This window comes from Haemorhous mexicanus, chromosome 1 (genome assembly GCF_027477595.1).
Source record: "Haemorhous mexicanus isolate bHaeMex1 chromosome 1, bHaeMex1.pri, whole genome shotgun sequence".
Classification (NCBI taxonomy): domain Eukaryota; kingdom Metazoa; phylum Chordata; class Aves; order Passeriformes; family Fringillidae; genus Haemorhous; species Haemorhous mexicanus.
This window is the reverse complement of record NC_082341.1, coordinates 138,242,585-138,263,633: the sequence shown is the minus strand read 5'-3', so window position 1 is coordinate 138,263,633 and position 21,049 is coordinate 138,242,585. Positions and strand designations below refer to the sequence as shown.

The 21,049-nt window shown below is 35.7% G+C and overlaps 1 protein-coding gene across 1 annotated transcript in view; it reads right to left on the bottom strand.

Annotated features, from left to right (window-relative positions):
- RIMS2 (regulating synaptic membrane exocytosis 2) overlaps positions 1-21,049 on the bottom strand; it is a 446,152-nt gene that overhangs the window by 322,534 nt on the left and 102,569 nt on the right. Inside the window, exon 5 of the mRNA XM_059865145.1 lies at positions 11,353-11,660. Coding sequence (XP_059721128.1) covers positions 11,353-11,660 — 308 coding nt within the window. The remainder of the gene's footprint in view (positions 1-11,352; positions 11,661-21,049) is intronic.

Here is a 21,049-nt window from a genome sequence, read left to right as displayed (position 1 = left end):
GTCTCTCATTCCTAATGAATTTGGGAGTTTAATTAATTTTAGAAATTACTTTTTTTCACTTGGAAAATATCTTGAGATTTATTGCCATATCTCTATTTTCAGATGACTGATTTGGTTGTGTTGGGTGTCAATGTGTCCAGGTGATCTGTGATGGAAACAATGACTAATACATGAGCAAACTAAAAGAGAGATCATTGTCCAAACAACAGTAAAATTAAAATCAGTCTTTTCATTTATATAACAGAAGCTATGACAACACATCTATGCACTGGATTGTTTATTAATTTTTGCTGCTTGGTCCACTGGTTAAAAATTTGAGCCTTCCATTTCTCGGGGATGAGTTCAAAGAGACTAATTTATCTTCCTTTTATGTCATTATGAGATTTATGGTCTCCTGGGTTGCTCCTATATTCAGCTGATTGGAAAACCAGAAAAATATTTTTCTGATGATCACACAATTCTGGAATTCAATTCCTTTGACAGTGTCATGGAGCCTGGACTTTATAAGAATTAAGGCTGTGTAAATATTTTACTTGGGAAAGATTTCCATTTAATACAGGAGTTCTGTTTTAGTGGAATAAAGGCATCATTGGCCACTTGGGAAGGGAGTTAGGGTTAATTTCATAATTCATTGTTGTAACTGTAAGGCTTCATGGTACTTGGTGACATACCACAGAATAAATTTCTAAATAAATCTCAATTTCAGACAGAAAAAAAAGTGTCTCTGAAAGAAAAATCTTTATGCTACATAGAGAGTGAAATTTCAAATCCTTGTTTTGAAGGAAATCTCCTGGTTTGGTTAGCTTTGCCAAGCTTAACACTGAAAGCAACTGACAGCTTTTGGGAATATCTAACAAAAGGACAGTAACATTCTTATATATGAACATTCTAATATATTCTCTTAATCACCTGAAGGAGAAGCAAAGAAGTAAAGTAGGTGAAAATGATCCAGATCTATGTTAGTGCATCAATCATGACTGCAATACAGTTTATCACCATCCAAAACAATTTCTTTGAAAAGTTGAGATGCTATTAGTACTGTACTTAATATCCAAAGCTTGAGAGTTTGAGTCCCATCTACAAAATATTCCTATCTTTTCCATTATTTAACTGACAAATCTTCACCTTTTCCTCCGTTCTCTGGTTTTCAGAGTCTATAACTGACCTTCTAATTTTGGAAAGAATGTCTGCATTAAAAAATCTGCTGTAGAATTAAACATATAGTAGAAATTAAATTATACTTTACTTCAATTTTACTTTATTCAGAAGATCAAATTTCTTGCTTCAGATATTGATATATATTTTGAAAATGAAAGTCAATTCTTCAGTCTTCATTGCATGTACTTGAGACACAAGAAGCACCCAAATTATACATTGTTTTATAAGAAATGCATATCCAAGTTAAATTTGGTTTCTTTCAAGAATACACTTTTGTTCTAGACCCTGTTCATAAATGGTACAGGAAGATTAATCACTGCATGTCCATTTTAGGAATAAAATACAATTATCTCATCCTGGTGAGGAGGTGGAATTACTGAACTAATCTTTGAGTTGTCAAATTTCTTATATTCAAGGGTTGAGATTGTTGAACTAATTTTCATTCCTCTTCTAGCCTTAATATTTTTTCACAATTCTAACTGCAGCACAGAGATGCAACTCAAGCAGGTCATTTTTTGTCAGCCCAGCACCTCATGCCAGATTCAAAAAGATTCAATTAAAATTAATCTACCTCTTCAAAAAAAAAAATCGGGTTTGTGCACTGATTTGGAACTTTAGAATGCAATGTCCTTCTGAAGCTTACCAACTTATTTGGCATTATAAAGCAAATCAGATGTTTTTTGCTTTAATCTCCTTGGCTTTGCTAGGTATTTTTAAAAATTTTTAAGTGACCATCAAGAACTCATTTAAAGTCCAGTATTTTCACAAAGTCATTACTAATGTAACCTCTGGCAGCTAAAATGCATTTCTTTCTATCACAACCTTACCATAAGAGCTCTTCTTCTTGCCATTTTTTTTTTACAAGGAAAATGGGGTTTCTGCAGCAAAGATCATGGTTCTTCCTATTACATGCTGCATAATGGAAACTTGCTTAGGCAGATAAATTACATCTGGGGGCCAGTTCAAGCAGATAACACCAGCTGACAAAACAGAGGAGCAGAAATCCGGAAAACTGTGTTTGGAGCACCTTAACCTCTTGATATTCTGTGAAGATGATAGACTTTCTGAGGTCCCTAATAGCATTTTCAGGAAGCTCAGTGCTGCAGAACTGGGCACTTGCTGATGTCATTTTCTAAAAACATCAGGGCATGGTTACAGGGAACAGAGCTGCATAGTGCAGGAAGTCAGAACAAGCTGCACGTATACACAACCCACTGCATATCATATACAGATATTACCTTGGATTTTAGAACACCACTTTAAGAGTCACTGACTTCAGGTCACCTACATTTCCTGCTTAACTGGAAATGACATTGTACTGCACTACTTTGCTGCAACTATTCCCTTAAAATGTCTGTGGCTGTCTTTATTCTGGTTAGTAAAGAATGTAGAGAGCTCTGTTTTTTCTGAAAGGCACAAAATTAAAATTTCTCAAAGCTTGGGAGAGAAGTATCCAATTACTTCACCACAAAACTGAAAGGACACTTAGGAATGGTTTCAGAATTGTTGGTTGTAAAGTGAGGAAAAGAAGTGAACTACATCATGGGGAAAGTAAAAGAAGAGGCTTAGAGAAGAAAAGAATATCTGTCTTTAGGTGAAAAAAGATCATGGGCATATCTTTGAAACCACTTTCAATGTCTAGCCAGAGTTTGGTTTTGTTTCTCACACTGGTGGAAAAGAGATAGTGATACACAAAAAAAAAATAAGTTAATAAAATAACTAACTAAATAAATAATTCTATAAGGACATTCCAGAGTAAGGAAAGGGATGAAAAGATTTGTCTTGAAGAAGAGCAGAAAAAGAAACTGAATAATCTTGCTGAAGAAAAGGGAAAAAGAAAATAATATTGCTTAATAATGTAACTTTGAATTATGAAAATGTGGTTACCCTGGTCATATTACATTCATTATTGTTACATTTTTTCCTCAAATCTGACTTAATAAAATAGAGTGACAGTTACTAAAATTTTTAATCTTACCATCTAAAAGATAAGTGACAACTAAATTGCACTACAGAAGTGATTTCTTCATCATTTGTGACTTTTAGAGATACAAAGGAAAAGCCAAAGAATTTGCACCAGACTATTTGCACCATACCATTTACATGCTCACTTTTTTATTTTATTTCAGTCTATATAGCTATGGTAAAAAATATGAAAACATAATGCCATTCATTTAATTGTTTCCTGCAGATCCCAAAATTACTTGGCTGCTAGAAACAATAAACTTGACTTAGCAGAGTTCTTTACCAAATGTTAGAAATTTCCCTCAGCTACACTCCACAGATGTATCTTATTCACCCTTACCCACCATTTCTTTTAAAATATGAATTTTTAAAAATCTGTTACTTATTCTTCTTAAGAGAACCTAGCCTCCAAAGAACAGAGGACAGTAACACTAAGGATTATGAGCACACAGTGAACTCTAACATTCAAGTTTATGCAAGGTCAACAAAACTGCATTTCAAGACATGCTCAACCCAGAAAGGTACTTGCCTTATTTATTATAAGAGCTAATTTATAAATGCTGCTCCCTCAATTTTTTCTGATGTTGCTTTTTTACAGGATCAGATTAGTCAAAAGCAAAACTGCATTTAGTGTCATAAATGTTAGCTGCAGTCAATACGTAATATAAATGTTAAATACTCTAATACAAATGATATCTGTGCTTACAGATTAAAGTTATTAATAGTCTTTTAGCACAGGTAAAGATATAGCTGTGTTTTACAAAAATGTAACACTGCAATAAGGCCCAAACTTCCCTTCAAAGATATCAAATAACAGCACTGAATATCCACACTTCCCTGAGTTAGAGATTGAGAAAAAAATAAAATAATCAGTAACAGTAAGCAAAATAAAAACATCATACTGTAATGGAATTATTTTTGAAAAGGCTCTCTACTACAAGCTGTGAAAATGAAATTCCCTAAAATCTACATGAGATTAGCTCACTGTGGAGAACAATTGCAGCTGAGTTAACATTGTCACTGAAATCTGGAATCAAATATTTTTTTATGTTCTTAATTAAAACACTCTGCTGTTTAAAAAGGAATGTGGCAGTTCTAGACTCTTTATTAAAGTAGGGTAGTTCTGCTACAGTTCTAGAATTTCCTTTTCTCTTTCTCTCTTTTACAAACAGATTCTCTTTCTCAAAAAAAAAGGATCCAAAATTGTAGCTGCCATTGGTCGGATGCCCAATGCTACTCATTACAGGTTATACAGCTAGATAAAGGTTCTCCTTAAAATAATCATAAAAAGTACATCTCAACAAATCACAATCAGTTAGAGAGAGTAAAAGGGGAGGAAGGGAAGCAATGCACAGCTCACACAAACCCCACTGAAGTCACAGTGTGGCTGCACGTCCTGAACATTGTGTCAGAGATGACACTGCCCATGCGAGCAGGAGATCCACAAAACCAATGTTAGGAGACAAAGAACTGTGCAAGGAGTTTCATTTCTCAGAAGACAGACAGTTCTGCAAAGGGAATGGAGGGAAAAAGCTCCACCTCTTTTTCAGGAGTTAGAACAGAATGAATATGCTACAACCCACTGCAACCTAATAATGACAGGTAGAAACAAAGTGTACCCACTATAGGTAGTCTGGACTGTTAATGGACAATGTCAATATCCTTCAGGAACTCCTTACAGAGACCCTGCCTTACAAAGAATATCAAAATCCTTACTCATCTTCATAAGCGGGTGTTGCTTAATCCCTGTCCTGAGTGTCTAATTATTTCATTAAAATTTCTGCACCAAAGGATTTCTGACTTTCTTAGACCCACGGTACTTCTTCTCAATAATTAAATACTGCACTTTCTCTGGCTCTCCTCCCATAAATTTCGATTGCTTCCTCTGGCCATAGCTGTTATTTAATTATATTTTATTGTCATGTGAGATTGAGACTGCAGATAAACTTAACTTCAGTTTCTACCTAAAAACTGAAACAGCCATGAAATGCTGATCCATAATCCTATGTGTGGATGAATTAAATAATTAAAAGAGCAGTTCTGTGAAGAAAAACCTAATTTATTTGTTCTAAACTATTATCTCAAGAATCACAGAAAGTGTACAATAAATGAAAGCACAAGAAACAGAAGGAAAACTACTGAGACTAGTTTTCAGATTGACATTTTACTTTACAGCTCTAAGGACTATTAAAGTGGTAAAAATTGCTGGATTGGGAGTACGAAGAAGAATATAAAACCTTATTCAGATGTAGTTCCAATCCTGTAAAACTTAAATCTTTACTTAATATGTCAAAAATACTGTAGAGTATCTCTAAAGACCTTTGCATCCCATTCTAGAACCAGGGAAAGTCATTGTGAAGCCTTTGCAGTCATGCATGGAAAAGAATACTGATTCAATTTAAAACTCAACCTGCAAATTTCTTGTATAGAGTGTAAGCTTTATTGATTAAGTGAAAGAATATAATTGTGCTTATCAACAATTGTGGGGTTTTGCTACTGTAGTGGTCAAAATGTTTTAAAAAATCATATTTCTTATGCCTTACATAAAGAATTCTAAAAGGTTTAGGGACACTGTTGTCTGATCATGAACAAATCTTATAAAGCACGCAGCTTTATCAGTCTGACTCTTGAATGCCAACACAATTTAAATACTTTTTCTACACAATTATTTTATTATTTCTCAATGTATTTAAATATGTCAGCAGCTAAAAGAAATAGGTAAAAAAAGTTAAAATACCTCTATTTTACTTGAGAATCAGGTAAAATACTTGGCTTTTAAATGTGCTTAGTCTCCATGGGTCCAAGAAAAGGGGTTTTAACACATCTGGCCTAGAAATCCATCAACTCAGGTACTCAGAAACAACCAAAACCAGAGGCTGCACTACAGCGACATGTCATAAGTATTGCAGCAGAAAATAGTGATAATCTCAAGAAACTGGCAGTTTTCAGCTTTTCAAAAATAAGTATAAAGTCAGTCAATTGACTGACTTTAATGTTACACTGCCATATTTTAAATTGCAATAAACTACCATCAGTGCTATTCTCAGTGTCAGCTGTTCATGATCCAGCAATTAAAGAAGAATCATTTTAAAAAGACATAAACGTGAAACAGATGGACACACATTTTCATTTTTAAATTCATGCTGCTCTTTCATGTTTCTCATCTCACTTATGCCTTCTTTTTCCTCTTTCCTCCTTTTCTCTCTTGTTTGGTCTCTTTCTTCCTCTCTGTTCACACCCTGACATCCCCCAATGCAGTCCCAAAAGACAGATCCTACGCTGCCAGCTCATACTGGCATTCCTCCCAAGAATGGAAGGAAAGGGACACAGGAAACCACTTTCAATGCTACTGGTATTTGGTGACAACAGAATAAAGCCTTTATATGTGGGAAGCACATGTATACATTTCATAAAGATCACATGCACAAATCCTGCATCTTCAGACCCAAGTAGCCTCTTGTTTGCATTTCTTACTCAGAATAAAATACATTCTGCTAGCCTCCTGTATAGTGTGTGGAAACCACCCTAAAAATCCTCTTTTTCTTCTGAAGTTAGAGGGTTGATAGAAAATAAACCCACAAATACATATGGATCTCTGAAAGGAGAAAACAAGGGAGAGGGAAGTAGGATATATCGTTACTGTGTCTGCTGGCCTGGAAAATAAATACCGCTGTTGTGCAACTCTGCAGCTGCTCACTCTCTCAATTTGTTGTTTTCGTTCTGGTTTTTATGATTTAATCTCATATCCTTACAGTTAATCTGAAAAGGGTTCAGGCAGCTTTATTTATTAGTCTTCCTTCAGATCATGAGCTTACAGATCATGATCTTTTCCTATACCAAGAACCAATTCTCTCTTTGTGACAAGGCTCAACCTCTCATAGATGTAGCAGGAATAAATTGACTCATAACACATGAATATGAACATTCTCACAATATTTTCACTTTCTTTTTTTTTCATTGAATCTCATGAAAAGTATTCTTGACAAAGTTTTTCTTCCACTAATATAATGCCTGAAATATATATATTGTAAAATTAAAGTCATAATTTTCAAATTTTGAAGAACATTTTGGATTCATAAAATACAGATTAGGGAAATTAATAATAATTTCTTAAAACCCTCAAAAATTCACATCTATCTGAACTTCATAACACTGTTTCAGATATATATTAATAGCTGTGTCATTGTAACCCTGCTTTGGGAAGATGCATGAGTCGTTTACTACTTCTAGAGAGCTATGAATATGTACAGAATAAAGGTTTGTGAAGAAACACCTCTGGAATGTCACAGAATATTTACAGTTTAAAACATTAGGTTCATATGTGGAAAATTCCTGGAATGGCTTTACAATGGATCCTACTGAGAGCAAGAAAAATAACTCTTTTAAAAGCTAAGTATGGCAACACCGCATAAAGATTTAACAATTCAGAAAAAGAGAAGGACAAATAAAAAAAGCTTCTTAGGTTCCTTGTTTCCCAGATTTTAATTTTAGGATGTTGTACACATTTTAATAGGACATTATAAACATGGGCTTGGAATAAAGAAACCAACCATTTCACAAGCTGATTGCCTCCTGCAGAAGGACTGGAAAAAGAGATTATGTCTGTTCAAATGATTTTTCTGCTAGAAGTAAAACACATATTGTATGATGAGTAGTGTAGGTCTTGGGAACAATAGACTACATGAAAGATCTTGATGAAAATAAAATAAAATCAGACCCCTTTGCCTAATCCAGAATTAATGTGAATCTACAAATCAAAGAACTGCAGCTACAAATCTACCATCTGTGCTCAGCAGACCTCAGAATAGACCTTGTGAGTCTATGGATTACTTAAAATGATATTTCGTATTTCTCGGATTCACACCATTTTGTAGTTTTCAGGGAATCTGGTGTTACACTGTATTAGCATTCATACAACCTGCACACAAGGTTAAGTCTGTGAAAACCACTACATATGATAACAGTTCAACTGTGCTTAGCACAAAAGCTCCATGTGGGACAAATTCCATTATTCTCATCTCAAACAATGTCAAATACACCATGGTCATTTAGCGAGTCATACACGTGTGCCTGCTGGCCCTGCCCTACCTACAGGTTTACTACATAAAAAGCAGTAAAAGCACCATAGGCCAGACTGTAAATACTGTGGTAAAGAATTTAAACGGAAAGAGGGTAGATTTAGGCTAGATATAAGGAAGAAAATCTTTGCTGTGAGGGTAGTGCGGCACAGGAACTGATTATCCAGAAAAGCTGTGGATGGCCCCATCTCTGGAAATGTTCAAGGCCAGGCTGGATGGGGCTTTGAGCAGTGGTCCAGTGGAAGCTGTCCTTACCCATGGCAGGTGGGGGGGATCTAGGTGATTTTATGGTTACAGTCTAAGTCATGCTTTGATTCTATTATATGAACTAGGAAAAAAATAAAAGTAATAAAAAACTGTTCTGCTCTTGTTAAGTACAACTTACTTCTGAACACTTTTTTTTTTTTACAGTTTGCTTTTTTCTGTAATGGATCCAATATAAGAAACACGCTCTTTGAGAATATGCAATCCAAAATCATTCATTCCAGGCTTCTTCAGGCAAAAAAATGCAGATCAGACAAAGATCTATAAACAAGTATCCATCTATCTGTCTAAACAGGCTGGGATCTATCAATTGCAGATGGGACTGTTGCTTACATCAAGGAAACAGAATACTAGTCTAATGGTTAAAACAATAAAATTTTAATGAAGGATAATACTAGTAAAGAAAACAGAAAAAAAATATTGTGACTACTACTCAGGGATGGAAAAACAAAAAAGCACAGCCTGAAAAGACATGGTAAGGAGTGAGACAGAAAGGACATTGATGATCTTGAGATTAAAGGAGCGAATGTTGCCCTTTACTCTGTGACCAACAAGTCTCCAGATGACCAAGATAAGATATATGATACTTGATTTAAAGAACTTCGAAGCAACGATTGCTGCAACACCCAAGGAAGCTACAAAAAGAGGTAAAAATCTTTGACAAAAAGAATATATTTGACCTTTCTGTTCAAATCATAACACAAATGTATAAAATCTTAGAAATACCTTTCTTTTTACAAGTGGTCATTGCTTTTAACATTTTAAATTATTTTTTGCATCAAAACTAATGTCTTTCTGATGAAAAATAGTTCAGAAAATATAGTTCTCACTTTCTACTCACATCTCTATTACATACTTCCATTATTGTGATTGTGCAAGGCAAGCAACAACCACTTCTAAATACTTGAGACTTTTTTGTCTATTTCCCTATGATTTTGGACATTTTGAATGGCCAAGACTTTCTCAAAGAATTCCTTCATGTAGACAAATAGTCTAACATACCAGTTAGTTGCTCCATTTCTGCAGATACCTAGTTGAATTCTGGGATAGTCTTTGTCAGAGCTGTTGATATTCTCCTCTAAAAGCTCATTTGACCAGTAAGACTTTGAATGGGCATCACAGAGGAATCTTTTTCATTAGACCCAGAAAAAAAGTCTATGTTATGAGCATTAGGGAATAAAATTATTCAGAAGACCCTCTATACTTCAGTAGCATATAATATATATCATACTCTAAGCATACTTGTATATGTTAATTAGGGAACATCAGTATTATTATCCAAATAAAATATGAAAAGGCTAATGACTGAAAAACTATCTGAGCCTAAATAATTTATCAAGTAGAAGTAATCACAATCAGCAAAATAGTTCTGATATCAGGAACAAAGCCTACATTCCTCCTGTTGGAAAGTATTATTTTATATTGTCCATGTTTATCATTTAACTCTAGTTAGGGTAAATACATACTGCGTATCTCAATTATACGTTTATTCACATATCACTCTCTACCTCCATATTTCTGCATGCATACAATATAATAACACTTTCAGAGTTAAATTGCTGCTGCTAACAAGGGTTTGGGATTTTTTTTTTTTTATTATCATGTTATCTATGATACCAATTTCCTGGCAAAATTAGTGGGAAAAAATGAACCACATGAGAGTCAGTCTGTCTCTCCTGCTCTCTAATGTCAGGTTAGGGTGCCAGCTGTGTTTTTCAGACACTATACATGTAACTGAGGAGCACTCAGGACAACGAAGTACTGAACCTAACAGCTGAAAGCAGAGCAAACAGCAAAAGGCAGATGACATTGAACAAAAAGGGTTAGATTCATTGCATTCAATTTGCAAAAATAGGAAATAAAATATGGGGGAATACAAGACATGAAGAAAAATTAAAACTATTTTCCTTATGCTAAATGTAAAAGATGCTATATATGTCTAGCTTGTTTCAAGCTCACAGAATAAATGCTGTAATGAGGTCATATCTGGGCAGCAGAGAAAAGCTGCCAGATTATACTGCTCTGGCTGCCAAATTCCAAGGCAGTTGGAGGTCTCTCACACACGCGTGAGGACATCATTTCCATGGAAACACCTGAGCAACCGAGCTCTCATCTTTCTCTTCCCACCATATTTAAAGTTCTACAGCAGTGTGGTTTATGAAAAAATTAAATCCATTCAATGAAACCATTTTTATTTTAGCGTTCCCATAAAGCCTGGCCACTGAGATGGAGAGTTTTCTGGTGCCTTTTGGAATAATCACATTAAGAAAAAGGGAGGGAAGTTCTTGTTCCAGTCTCTGGCTAAACCAACTCTTACTAGCACTTAGAGTTGCAGTTTCAAACAACACAAGTAACACTAATGTAAATCAGGGAAGGAAAAAATATTTATACTAATGACAGTAGCTAAGAGCAAGAAACTGAGAAACCATGGAAAGACTCAGGTCATTAAACAAACATTTCACCCTCCTCAATACTATGTACTGCAAGTACAACCACATATCTTAATTCAGTCATCTGAACAGATGCTGCCTTCCATTAATCTGCCTTTTGGAGTCCTATTTTAGATTTGCTATAGTGACCACAAAAGAAATATGGTAACATTCTGCACAGCAATTACTGTAATTTGACCAAGTTGCAAGCACATGGACAAACTCTGTCACACTGCAATTGTCATGTCCCACATTTTTTGAGTGAGAAGAAATGAGGAGCACACACTGGCTGTGACCATCTGAAACCAACAGGAGGCTTCTCAGTGCTGCTTCAAAATGCCCAATATGTATTTTATAGGCTACAGAATAAAAATAAGACTAAATTGTAAAAGATAAAATCAATTTTGTAACATAAATTAATCAGATCTTACCAGGATAATGATTAAATACTTTCTTACCTGTCTGATGTGTCACTTGTTACTGGATGCTTTACTGTTGAGCCATTCTTAATTGAGTCTTGTCTTGTGAGCCCTTGAGATCTGTTTTTGTCCAAAGCTTGTGTGGATATGTCACCTGATGGTCCCTGGTACTGCGGATGCTCTTGCAGTTTTGCTTTTTTCTCTTGAGGTGCTTCCTCGTTCCTCAGAGCTCTGCTTCCCTCCTGGTCCGGCTGCTGCGGCGCGTGTGAGCCGCTGTTGTAGAACCAGGCTCCCGATTTCGTGAGGATTTCTTGTTGTTTTCGGCACAAGTTGCATACCCACATTACCTGTGCAGACACATTTAAATGTAAAATCCATTAGCTTGTAAACACTGTATGCAGCATTTCCAGCAAGCACACATCAACTGACTGTTACCATTTCCCAACGTAGAAAGAATACAGCCTTGATTCTATGAAAATTACAATATCTTAGCTACAATACAATAAAATATGTCTGTACACCCTTGGAGTAACTGGTTTTAGAAAAAAATCCGAACAAAAATACTTATAGTCTTTTTTTTTTCAGTGTTGGTAATAGAAGGAAAAACAACAGATAACAGCAATAGAAATGAAAAGGTTCTAATATCGAGGTTCCAATGGTAATAAAAGTAAGCTTTGAAAATTAACACTATAATTTGAGGATGAGAGAAAAAATTAAGTAAAAAATCATCGAACTTTCAATCCATTATCATTCTCCCACTAAGAATAAGGAACTTTAGAAAAGGCCATCTGCTGTTGCAAGCAAGTAATTTTATAATTCTCCAAAATGCTCTGCTAATTTTCTTCCATGGTGCTCTATAGCCAATGCTAACTTGAAGATGCTGACTTCAAGACGTGACTTCAATTTCATAGAAATTTTAACTTAAAGCTGTTTTACAACTAAAATAACACAATGTAAAAGGTGGTGTTTCTCTCCACTTCACAACCACAATTTAGCTTTCACTATATGCTTACTAAATTATTAAAATTATTACAGCTTCCCAGTTGTGTGATCCTGCATATAACAATGAGATTTTTTTAATATTCTAAAATGTATTTCTCTGCAAAGCTTTTGTATCTGATCACCCTAGTCACATGTCAGTTCAGGAAATCAACAACACCAACTATCTGTAAGTAAATTTCTTAATAACATTCAGCTATTATGTTATAAGAGAATAAATCAGAATGCAGTGAATCAAACACAACACACCAGATATGAACACATTCAAACTGATTATTGTGTTACCCTAAAATTTGGATTGTAGACAGTATTAATTCACTGCAAGTTTTTTCCTTCACTCTTTAGTCTTCATTTTTCTTAGGCCTTAACTTTCTGTTCCTTTTCTTTCTCTTCCCTTTATACATTTTTGTCTAAGTTCACAGACAAAATTGTACCAGTTTTACTATACATTCCTTGAATGTCTACACTCAGCCTTCATCTATGTCTCCAGTTCTAATCCTACAGCAAGCAGGTTTTTTTTCAATAGTTTTGAGTTTAGGACATGCAAAGGCTTACATCAACATTCATCATTCTTTTAAATGCAGCCAGCTTCATGGAACCACATGGAAAATGTAGTTTCTACCTCCACCATAAATCTAGCTCAGTCCTCCAGAAAATATTTCAGAAGTTGCAATCTGTATCTTGCTTTCATTCTCCAGACTGTTTTGGGCCATGTTCTCTGGTCAAGTCTCACAAAAAGTCTTTCAATGAAAGCTCCATGTAGAAGGTTATTTGGATGTAAGGGTCAGACTCAAATTCAAGTCACCCACTGCCTCATTCTCAAACCGTCGGGCTGGGGCAGGAAAAGGAGGAGTCACTTGCCCATTTAATGGGTATGTGGTATGCCCCAATCTAGTAAACTTCCTTCTTATCTTTTTATAGGGCCCTTATCATGTATGAGAACTCATGTCTGCTTACATCAACAATACAGAACAAACCACCAAAGCACTGAGGGCAAAAAAGAGAGACTCTCCAAGAAGCAGCTTGCACTCTGAGGTACATTTGATGTCCTTAGAGGACATTCGAAGGACAAAACTGTGTATGCTTCAGGCCTGGACATCGTTTAAATACACTTTTAAGAACAGGTCTGTTTTATCTTTGCTAATTAGCTAGAAAATACATGAGAAAGCAGCAAAGTGAAATTTCAGAACCCAAGACAGAAGTATTTTTGCCCTCTTTAAACAAAAGCAATTAAAAGGCTTTAATATTTCTGCTAGGTCTGTAAACAGCTAAAAGTAGTTCTAAACTTTCCACGTATGTATCAAAGCAATGAAAGGACCAGATTTGATACAGTTATGTAAGTATACAAATATACACCAACTTGAGTGACAATGAGATAAAATCTCCCAAAGTTCTCATTTGCTATTTTCACTTCTTTTAGTAGATAATAAAATAGCAGAAAATCTAGATACTACAGTCAAAACACTTGGGCAACTTTTTCCTTGGCTGACAGTCCTAATTTTGTCCCTAGACAATGGACTCCAGGATGACCAGTATTATTCTCCTGTACCCAACAGAATAAAAGTTCCCTCTGAATTATTATGATTTCCTATCCCCTCCTCAAAAAGTAGTATCAGGAAGAGTACTCCTGATCTAACCTGATTCCTGAAAAGTTTATTTAGGGTATATCAGACTGAAAAAAAAAAAAAAAAAAAAAAAAAAAAAAAAAAAAAAAAAAACCATGGCATTTAAAATGCAGAGATGTATGAATTTAGCAGAATTTTTTTTTCTGTTTTTCTAGGGGCGTTTAATGATAATTACAAGTCACACTTCTGATGAAGCCTTATTTCCAACATGCAGGATTTCATAGTGTTGACCCTAACATAATTTTAGCTTCAAATGATCACACAGAGTGGGAAGAATGGGAACTGTCACATAGACAGAAATGTTTGTGCTTTCAGTGAGCACAAAAATTACAAGCCCTCAAATAGCCCTGGACAAAAATGCTTTCCCCATCACATGGCAGCATGTAGAAGCATTCTCACAATTTAACAAATGCCTGTAATTGATGGTGCAGACCTCTCAATTAAATACAGACACACGTGTAACGCGGTGTCAGAAGGCACAGACGGCACGGTGGCATGATCCTGGACAGGATTTCTCCTCCTGCCCCAGGTGCCTGGGACACAGTGCTCAGCAGCTCACACACATGCAGAGCAGCTCTGTCCCTGCCAGGTCCCTGCCAGGCCAGAGCATTTCCTGGGACTGTGACAGCAGCACTGCACAGAGGCAAAGGCCATGCGAGTGGACTGCACACTCAATACAGGCATTTTGGCAAACCTGGGAAGAGAAAACATAGAATTCTCCCTTCTAAAACTGAAATTAAAAAGGACTAACCCCTTACACCAGAAATGTGCACTCCAGGGTAGGCACATTATCTATTAAATGCATTTGCTGCTCTCCTAACCACCCTCCTAAAAACAGCCATGAGCACATTTTGTACACAAAAATCAGTGTTGCAATTTGCGGGTGTCAATCCACACGAAAACACTGCCAATTTGAAAAGGGAAATTTGGGGAAAAAAATCTCCTCTCCAATGCTAAGTGCTAGTTCCAAACTAGGACCTCAGGTGCGAGTGGCACTGGATCGGGATGTTCTTTTCCATAGGAAAGGCTGAAACTCCACCTAGTGCATGCATGAGGCATTGCTCAAGTTCAGTTCAACTTCTCATGGCTGAAAAGAATGCACTAAACAGATCTGACATTTTCACATTACCCCTTATATCCATTTTTTTCAAAGAATAATTTCTTTTTTTTAATGTACAACACTGAAAAGAAGTATTCCAAATTTGGATTAGACAGATTTACCTTAAACCTTCCATCTGCTTTCCATTCTCAAAAGTTAGTTCTATACAGTGATCTAGTAAGTTCTAACTCATTTTTAACTTCTTCATTGTTTTTGGCAAAATTATTCATAATATTCTCCCACTTCTAACACTGCCAGCAGCTTTCATGACATATTATTAACCCTTATTATTACATGGGCCCATAAAACAAATTCTGCAAAACCAACAGTAATCAGCCATTTCACAGCTACATATCAGAAATAAATAATGCAAAAAAAGCACTTCTTTGTATTGTCCTGAAAAAAATACTAAAATTTTTTGTTCTTAGAGAAAATTCTTCAAAAAATATTTGACATACCACTTTAACTTCAATAAATCTGAAATATATTTATCAAGAAATTCATCTGCAGATATCTCAAGTGAAAACAAAACACAATAAAAGGATATAGTATGACATTCATTTTAGCATTTTCGGATGGATCATGTGAAAAGACAGCTATCTTAACAACACTATTCACTGTCCCTATAAGTAAATTTATAGATGGTCTAACACTAAATCCTGAGAAGAAAATGGAAACCTTATTTTATTTGAGATTAAAAGGCTCAGTATATTTGATTATGCAGAAGCTTGAGTTTGATAGCTGAGACACCACAACCTAAGAAATAATGACACCAAATCCTCATCAGCCTTTCAAATTACAGGTGTGCTGAGATGAAAAATTGTAGTGCAATGCTTGCACAGTATTTCACCAAATCTATTAGAGTTCACCTGCTTGGCAGAAGCATCTAATATTTATTAGCATTATATTAACTGCTGCACTTGCTGCTAGTAGTCTTAAGCAAATTTCATGGTTTTGTTGGTTTATTTGGCTCTCATATTTCACATAGGATACAATTCTTTAAAAATTATACAAGGTAATAAGACTACAGCACTGAAAGGAAGAAGGGCACAAAAGGAAGAGTAGAAAAACTCTCCTTGGGTCATCAAGGTAATTAATCATGATTACAAACACATTACTGCTAGTCTTTTTTTTTTTCCCTAATTTGTCACCAGAACAAAACTTCATTACATCATGGAGCAGTGCAATGTTTAAGCCACCCTGTACTAAGGAAGTTTCTTCAGAGACAGAGTACATCTCTCCATTAGCCACTATGTTGATGACAGGTTCACAGAATCATTAGGGTTGGAAGGGACCTCTGGAGATCAGCCAGTCCAACCCGTCTGCCAAGGCAGGGTCATCTGGAGCAGGTGACACAGGAACGTGTCCAGGTGACTTTGGAATGTCTCCAGAGAGGGAGTGACATCCCTGGGGCAGCCCCTTCCAGTGCTCTGCCACCTCCAATGTTAATAAGCTCTTCCTCATGCTGAGGTGGAACTTCTTGTATTTTAGTTTGTGGCTGTTGCTCCTTATCCTGTCCCTGGGCACCACTCAAAAGTGTCCACATGCCAGTGTGGAAGAGACAGTGCCAAACCAGCACTGCCAGGAAGTAACATGAGGCACCCTCCTCTGTGCATCAGGGAAACCACAATTTACTGTGGCAAATCTGTCCATCTTCAGGGAATACAGACCCAGTATCAGTAGGGGTCAATGGTATCTTACCTCTAGCCCCCTTTTCTGCTAATCTTTCCTCATTTTGCCTTTTTGAAAGGCAACATTGCTTCCAAGGAACTATAATTTTAATAAGTGAGTGTCTTGGGTTTGGGACTGTGGGGATCCCTTTGAACATCATCTCCCCAGAAAATTACAAGGAACTGCTTTTCTGGTTATCGTTTTTTTTTCAGAACACATTAAGATCTCCCAAAAATTTTCGGTAAAATAACAGCATTATTAGTTGTCCCTGTCAGAAATAAAATATTTTAGTACCCTACTTATTACTTAGAATTCAATATTCCTCAAATCAGACTGGAAGACTTATAGAAGTTAGCTGAAACATAAAATCTTATCTGCTTGGTTCTATACACTACCAAAACATGTCTCATGTTTGCATTAATAACACAGTAGTTCCCTTTTGCTCTCCCCATCTGAAGTCTACCTGCTCTCTTCCAGCCAGGAGTACTGATTTCCACTACTGATGAGGGAAAATTTGTGCTGCTTTCTATAAGGTGTTTCTTTTAAGAATTTCTGGGCTGACATTCCTTTTTAATGGAAGTGTCTATGACTGTGGAAGACTTATATATAGCATGTGCTATCCATAGCCAACATTTATATTTTTGGAAAACACAGAGCCTTTTGCAATGTCTGTACAATCTCTCTATAGAGACATCATTCTAGAGGTTTGGGTCCAGAATACAGATGCATCTTTTGCAGCTGCTAAGATCTATTTTAAAGACATGAAATCATTATTTTGGAGTTATGGGAATAAATCTTTGTGCTCATACACTGTAAGCAGCAGAGTCTGGTTATGACTTTAATGAAACAGAAAATCTTCCATTTCATTTTGTTGTTCTGACTGTACAGACAAGTCCCCTTCATTTCCTTCTGTTACATTAACACATTAAGTCAGTGAAGTACATTAAATGAGAAAAGTTAATCTCTGAATTAGTTACTTTTATAAAAGTTGATAATGATTACCTGTTTTTTCAATATTTTGCTATGCCACTAGTCTGTGCTATGGTACTGACTTTCATGCTGCAATCAGTTTGACTGAATGTCAAAACTGCTAGAATATTTATTTGTCTTATATCTGTAATGACAAACGGATATCTATCCCCCAAATTTGTATTAAATATCATAAGAATTCCAATACCAGATAGGAAAAGTGAGAACATCTATAATACTGGTATGAGACAAACATCTTTACATATATTTTAAGGGATGTGTGTATTTGCACTAAAAAAGTTCTTTGTACTGGGGGAGTGGTTGTATTTATTCTTGACTCTGTAGTGAATGGATACATCATGTATGAAAAGTTATAATGGCCATAAACAACCAAGTCATCACTTCTTGTGCATGTATGTGATACAGTATATATTATTTACATGACACTACCTTTCTAGCAGGAGAGAAAATTATGTGACTACAGTTTTTAAAAGGTACACTCTTTCGTACTAATGGTGAACTTATCCTGTTGGACAGTGTATCTCTTTTGTATCACTTTTTTACTATCCTTAAGACATACACTAGTAATTTTGTTCATTAATTTTTTCAACCCCTCTAGATGCACAGTAGGACTAGAAACTGTTGGTTAGAACACTAATCTAGCTGGGTTAATATAAGCCAAAGCACATCCTTGCTAAAATATATTGTATAAAATGAAGAAGTTAATGTATAAAATATCTGATATTTTTCAAGATATGTAAAGGCAATAATTTGGGTTTTTTCATAATGGCACAGGCACAACTTGAAATTGTCCAGTCCATGCCTATGAAGACAGTGCAAGATTCATACACAGTGCCATAGTTACCATTCTTAGCTCCTTCATGAGCTTTCATGATTTCATGAAGAACTAGAATGGTGTGCAGACTTTCAGTGAGAAAATGGCTATTGTGACACGAGGTGTGCTTTGGAGATAGCACAAGCTGGTCAGTATTATATCTCAACAAATACAGCTGCACTCCTTCCAAAATGGAATCCATAAACCTACACAGTACTCCAGAGGGCCATGAGGGTTTATTAAATTAGTGCACTGGGTTTGGCATGAAATAAACCTGCTCTAAGTGAACAGAGCTCACAACATGGCTCACAAAGACTGTCTTTAACCTTGGAAATTTGAATAATTACTTAATATACTGAGAATATACAGTTGACCTAGCTACATGTTTACCAAACTTTCAGATTTGTAACAGTCTCAGAAAAGCAAAAGAACGGAGCACACAGCTCCTGCACTTTTCTTAGTAAACTTAAGCTCATTAAGTATACTGGATAGGAAGAAACCTCATGGATTGCTTCCAGTTGCCTGCTGTTTCAAAGAAAATATTTCTTAAAACTTCATAATATAATAAACTTTCTTAAAATTAACTATAAATAATGAGCCCGAAATCCATCAAAACACTTTTCCAAGTCCTACAGCTACAATGGAAAGAATGCCTTTCAATTTCCAGTGCTCACGTATTCCAAACTAGTTTATCACTATTTATTCCTGTACCAGTATTGGCATTAAGTGTAAATAGCTCCTTTCTCTCCTCAGTGTTTGCTGGCTGATGTTTTCACAGTGACCAATCACATACCCTCTCTGCTTTCATGACCAAATAGATTTTGCTCTTTGAGACTATGCCTATACTAGCAAGACATAACCCTGTCACAGGGCCAGGTGCTGGCCCAGGATTCCTGCTGATTCTTATGCTTCCTGGCACAGTCAGGCCTTTGCTAACCAGCATCTCCCAGACAATGCCAGCACACAGTGGAGGGGAACAGCATGGAGCAAAAACTGCTCCTAACAAGCAGCTTGGACTCAGTTACCCCGCTATGAAAAGCAGAATTCAGGACTGCTGATCAAGACTGAGCCACACAGGAGTCCCTGGCCTGCAGTTCAGAGAAGAAAACCTTTTTAGTTCTTAAATTCCTGATTTTACACTCAGTGGTGTTTTATTGCACTCATTTTCACTATGGGAGTTCAGAAGGTCATCTGGTTCTCTGTTGTGCAGTATCCCATTGCTCCCCTGTGCTGATAAGTATCCAACTTTTTGTAATGTATTTAATTACAGCTTTCTTGTTCTCTATGCCAAAGCCACTAGTGACAATATTAAAGGTCTTCCCCAGTATTAAGGCTGGAGGAACTCATCTAGGAAGTTGATTACAGCTTTGTCCCCTTTTCCTTTATTCAATTAATCCTCATTGTTTCAGTTTAACCAGTAATTTCTGTTGGTCATCTATAATTTAAGCTTCTCCAAAGAAGTTAAGGTTTTTTTTACACTAACCCTTAGCCATCCCTGCACAAAAACAAGTTACTTAACTCCTCAGTCCAATTGTTTTTGCCCGTTTGTTCCCTTAATGCCTCAAAAAATAATTCTCTCTGTAAAGACTGTTATCAGAGCAACTTTGCCAATTAGAAATTAGGATTAGAAATTTGTGATGGAGAAAAGGCAAATTTTTTTTGGTAAAAAATACAAATAGGCAATTATGGTTGCAGTAAGGAAATACAAATAGGCATTAGAATTACTAATTTTCAAACTTTTTCTATCAAAGTGAGTGATTTACCAGTTTTTACACAAATATTGAATGTCTGAAAATATTAAGGGGTTTTTAAATAAAATATTGTTGCAATATTTCAATAATTTTTATTAAAAATTCATTATTATGAGCTATTATTATACTGAATATTTGTTTTCCACCAAACCTGGGACATAGGAAACATTTCAAATGACATTTCCAAGTTGTTTTATTTTACCAAGACTTTTGCTCTCAAAGGCCATATTAAATAATATTCAAGTATCATAAAGTGATTTCATTCTGAGACTTTTGTTTCCTACAGTTCTCAATTAGATGTTATTTATGCCTCTTTATGTTCAAAAAAACTTGTACTAAAGTCACAGCTTCATTAAGGGACCAGCTAATAAAAATAACAAATTATCTACAGCCCAGAGGTGCTGAGCACATTCGTTAATTAACACATGTAAACTGTCTGAAGATGAATGCACTAAGTGTTCACAAGTTATTTATAAATATAAGACACAATTTCAACATCAACAAGGGACCAAAAGGGAGGAAATGTGACAGGACCACAATAAGCCTGGTGTCTGTAGCAGATGGCACTAAATTGAAATCAACAGAATTACACCATTTACATCATCTGTGTCACCATTCATTACTGAAATTGTCTGGGAAAAATGAAAGATCCAGCTCTAATGAAGTGTAACATGATGGTAATAGAAAAATTGAGATGCTTATCATGTAGTTACTGCTGCATTGAATCCCACATAAACATTCTTCAACTTTACATGAACTTGCTGCCTGGGCTCTGACAATGCAGTCA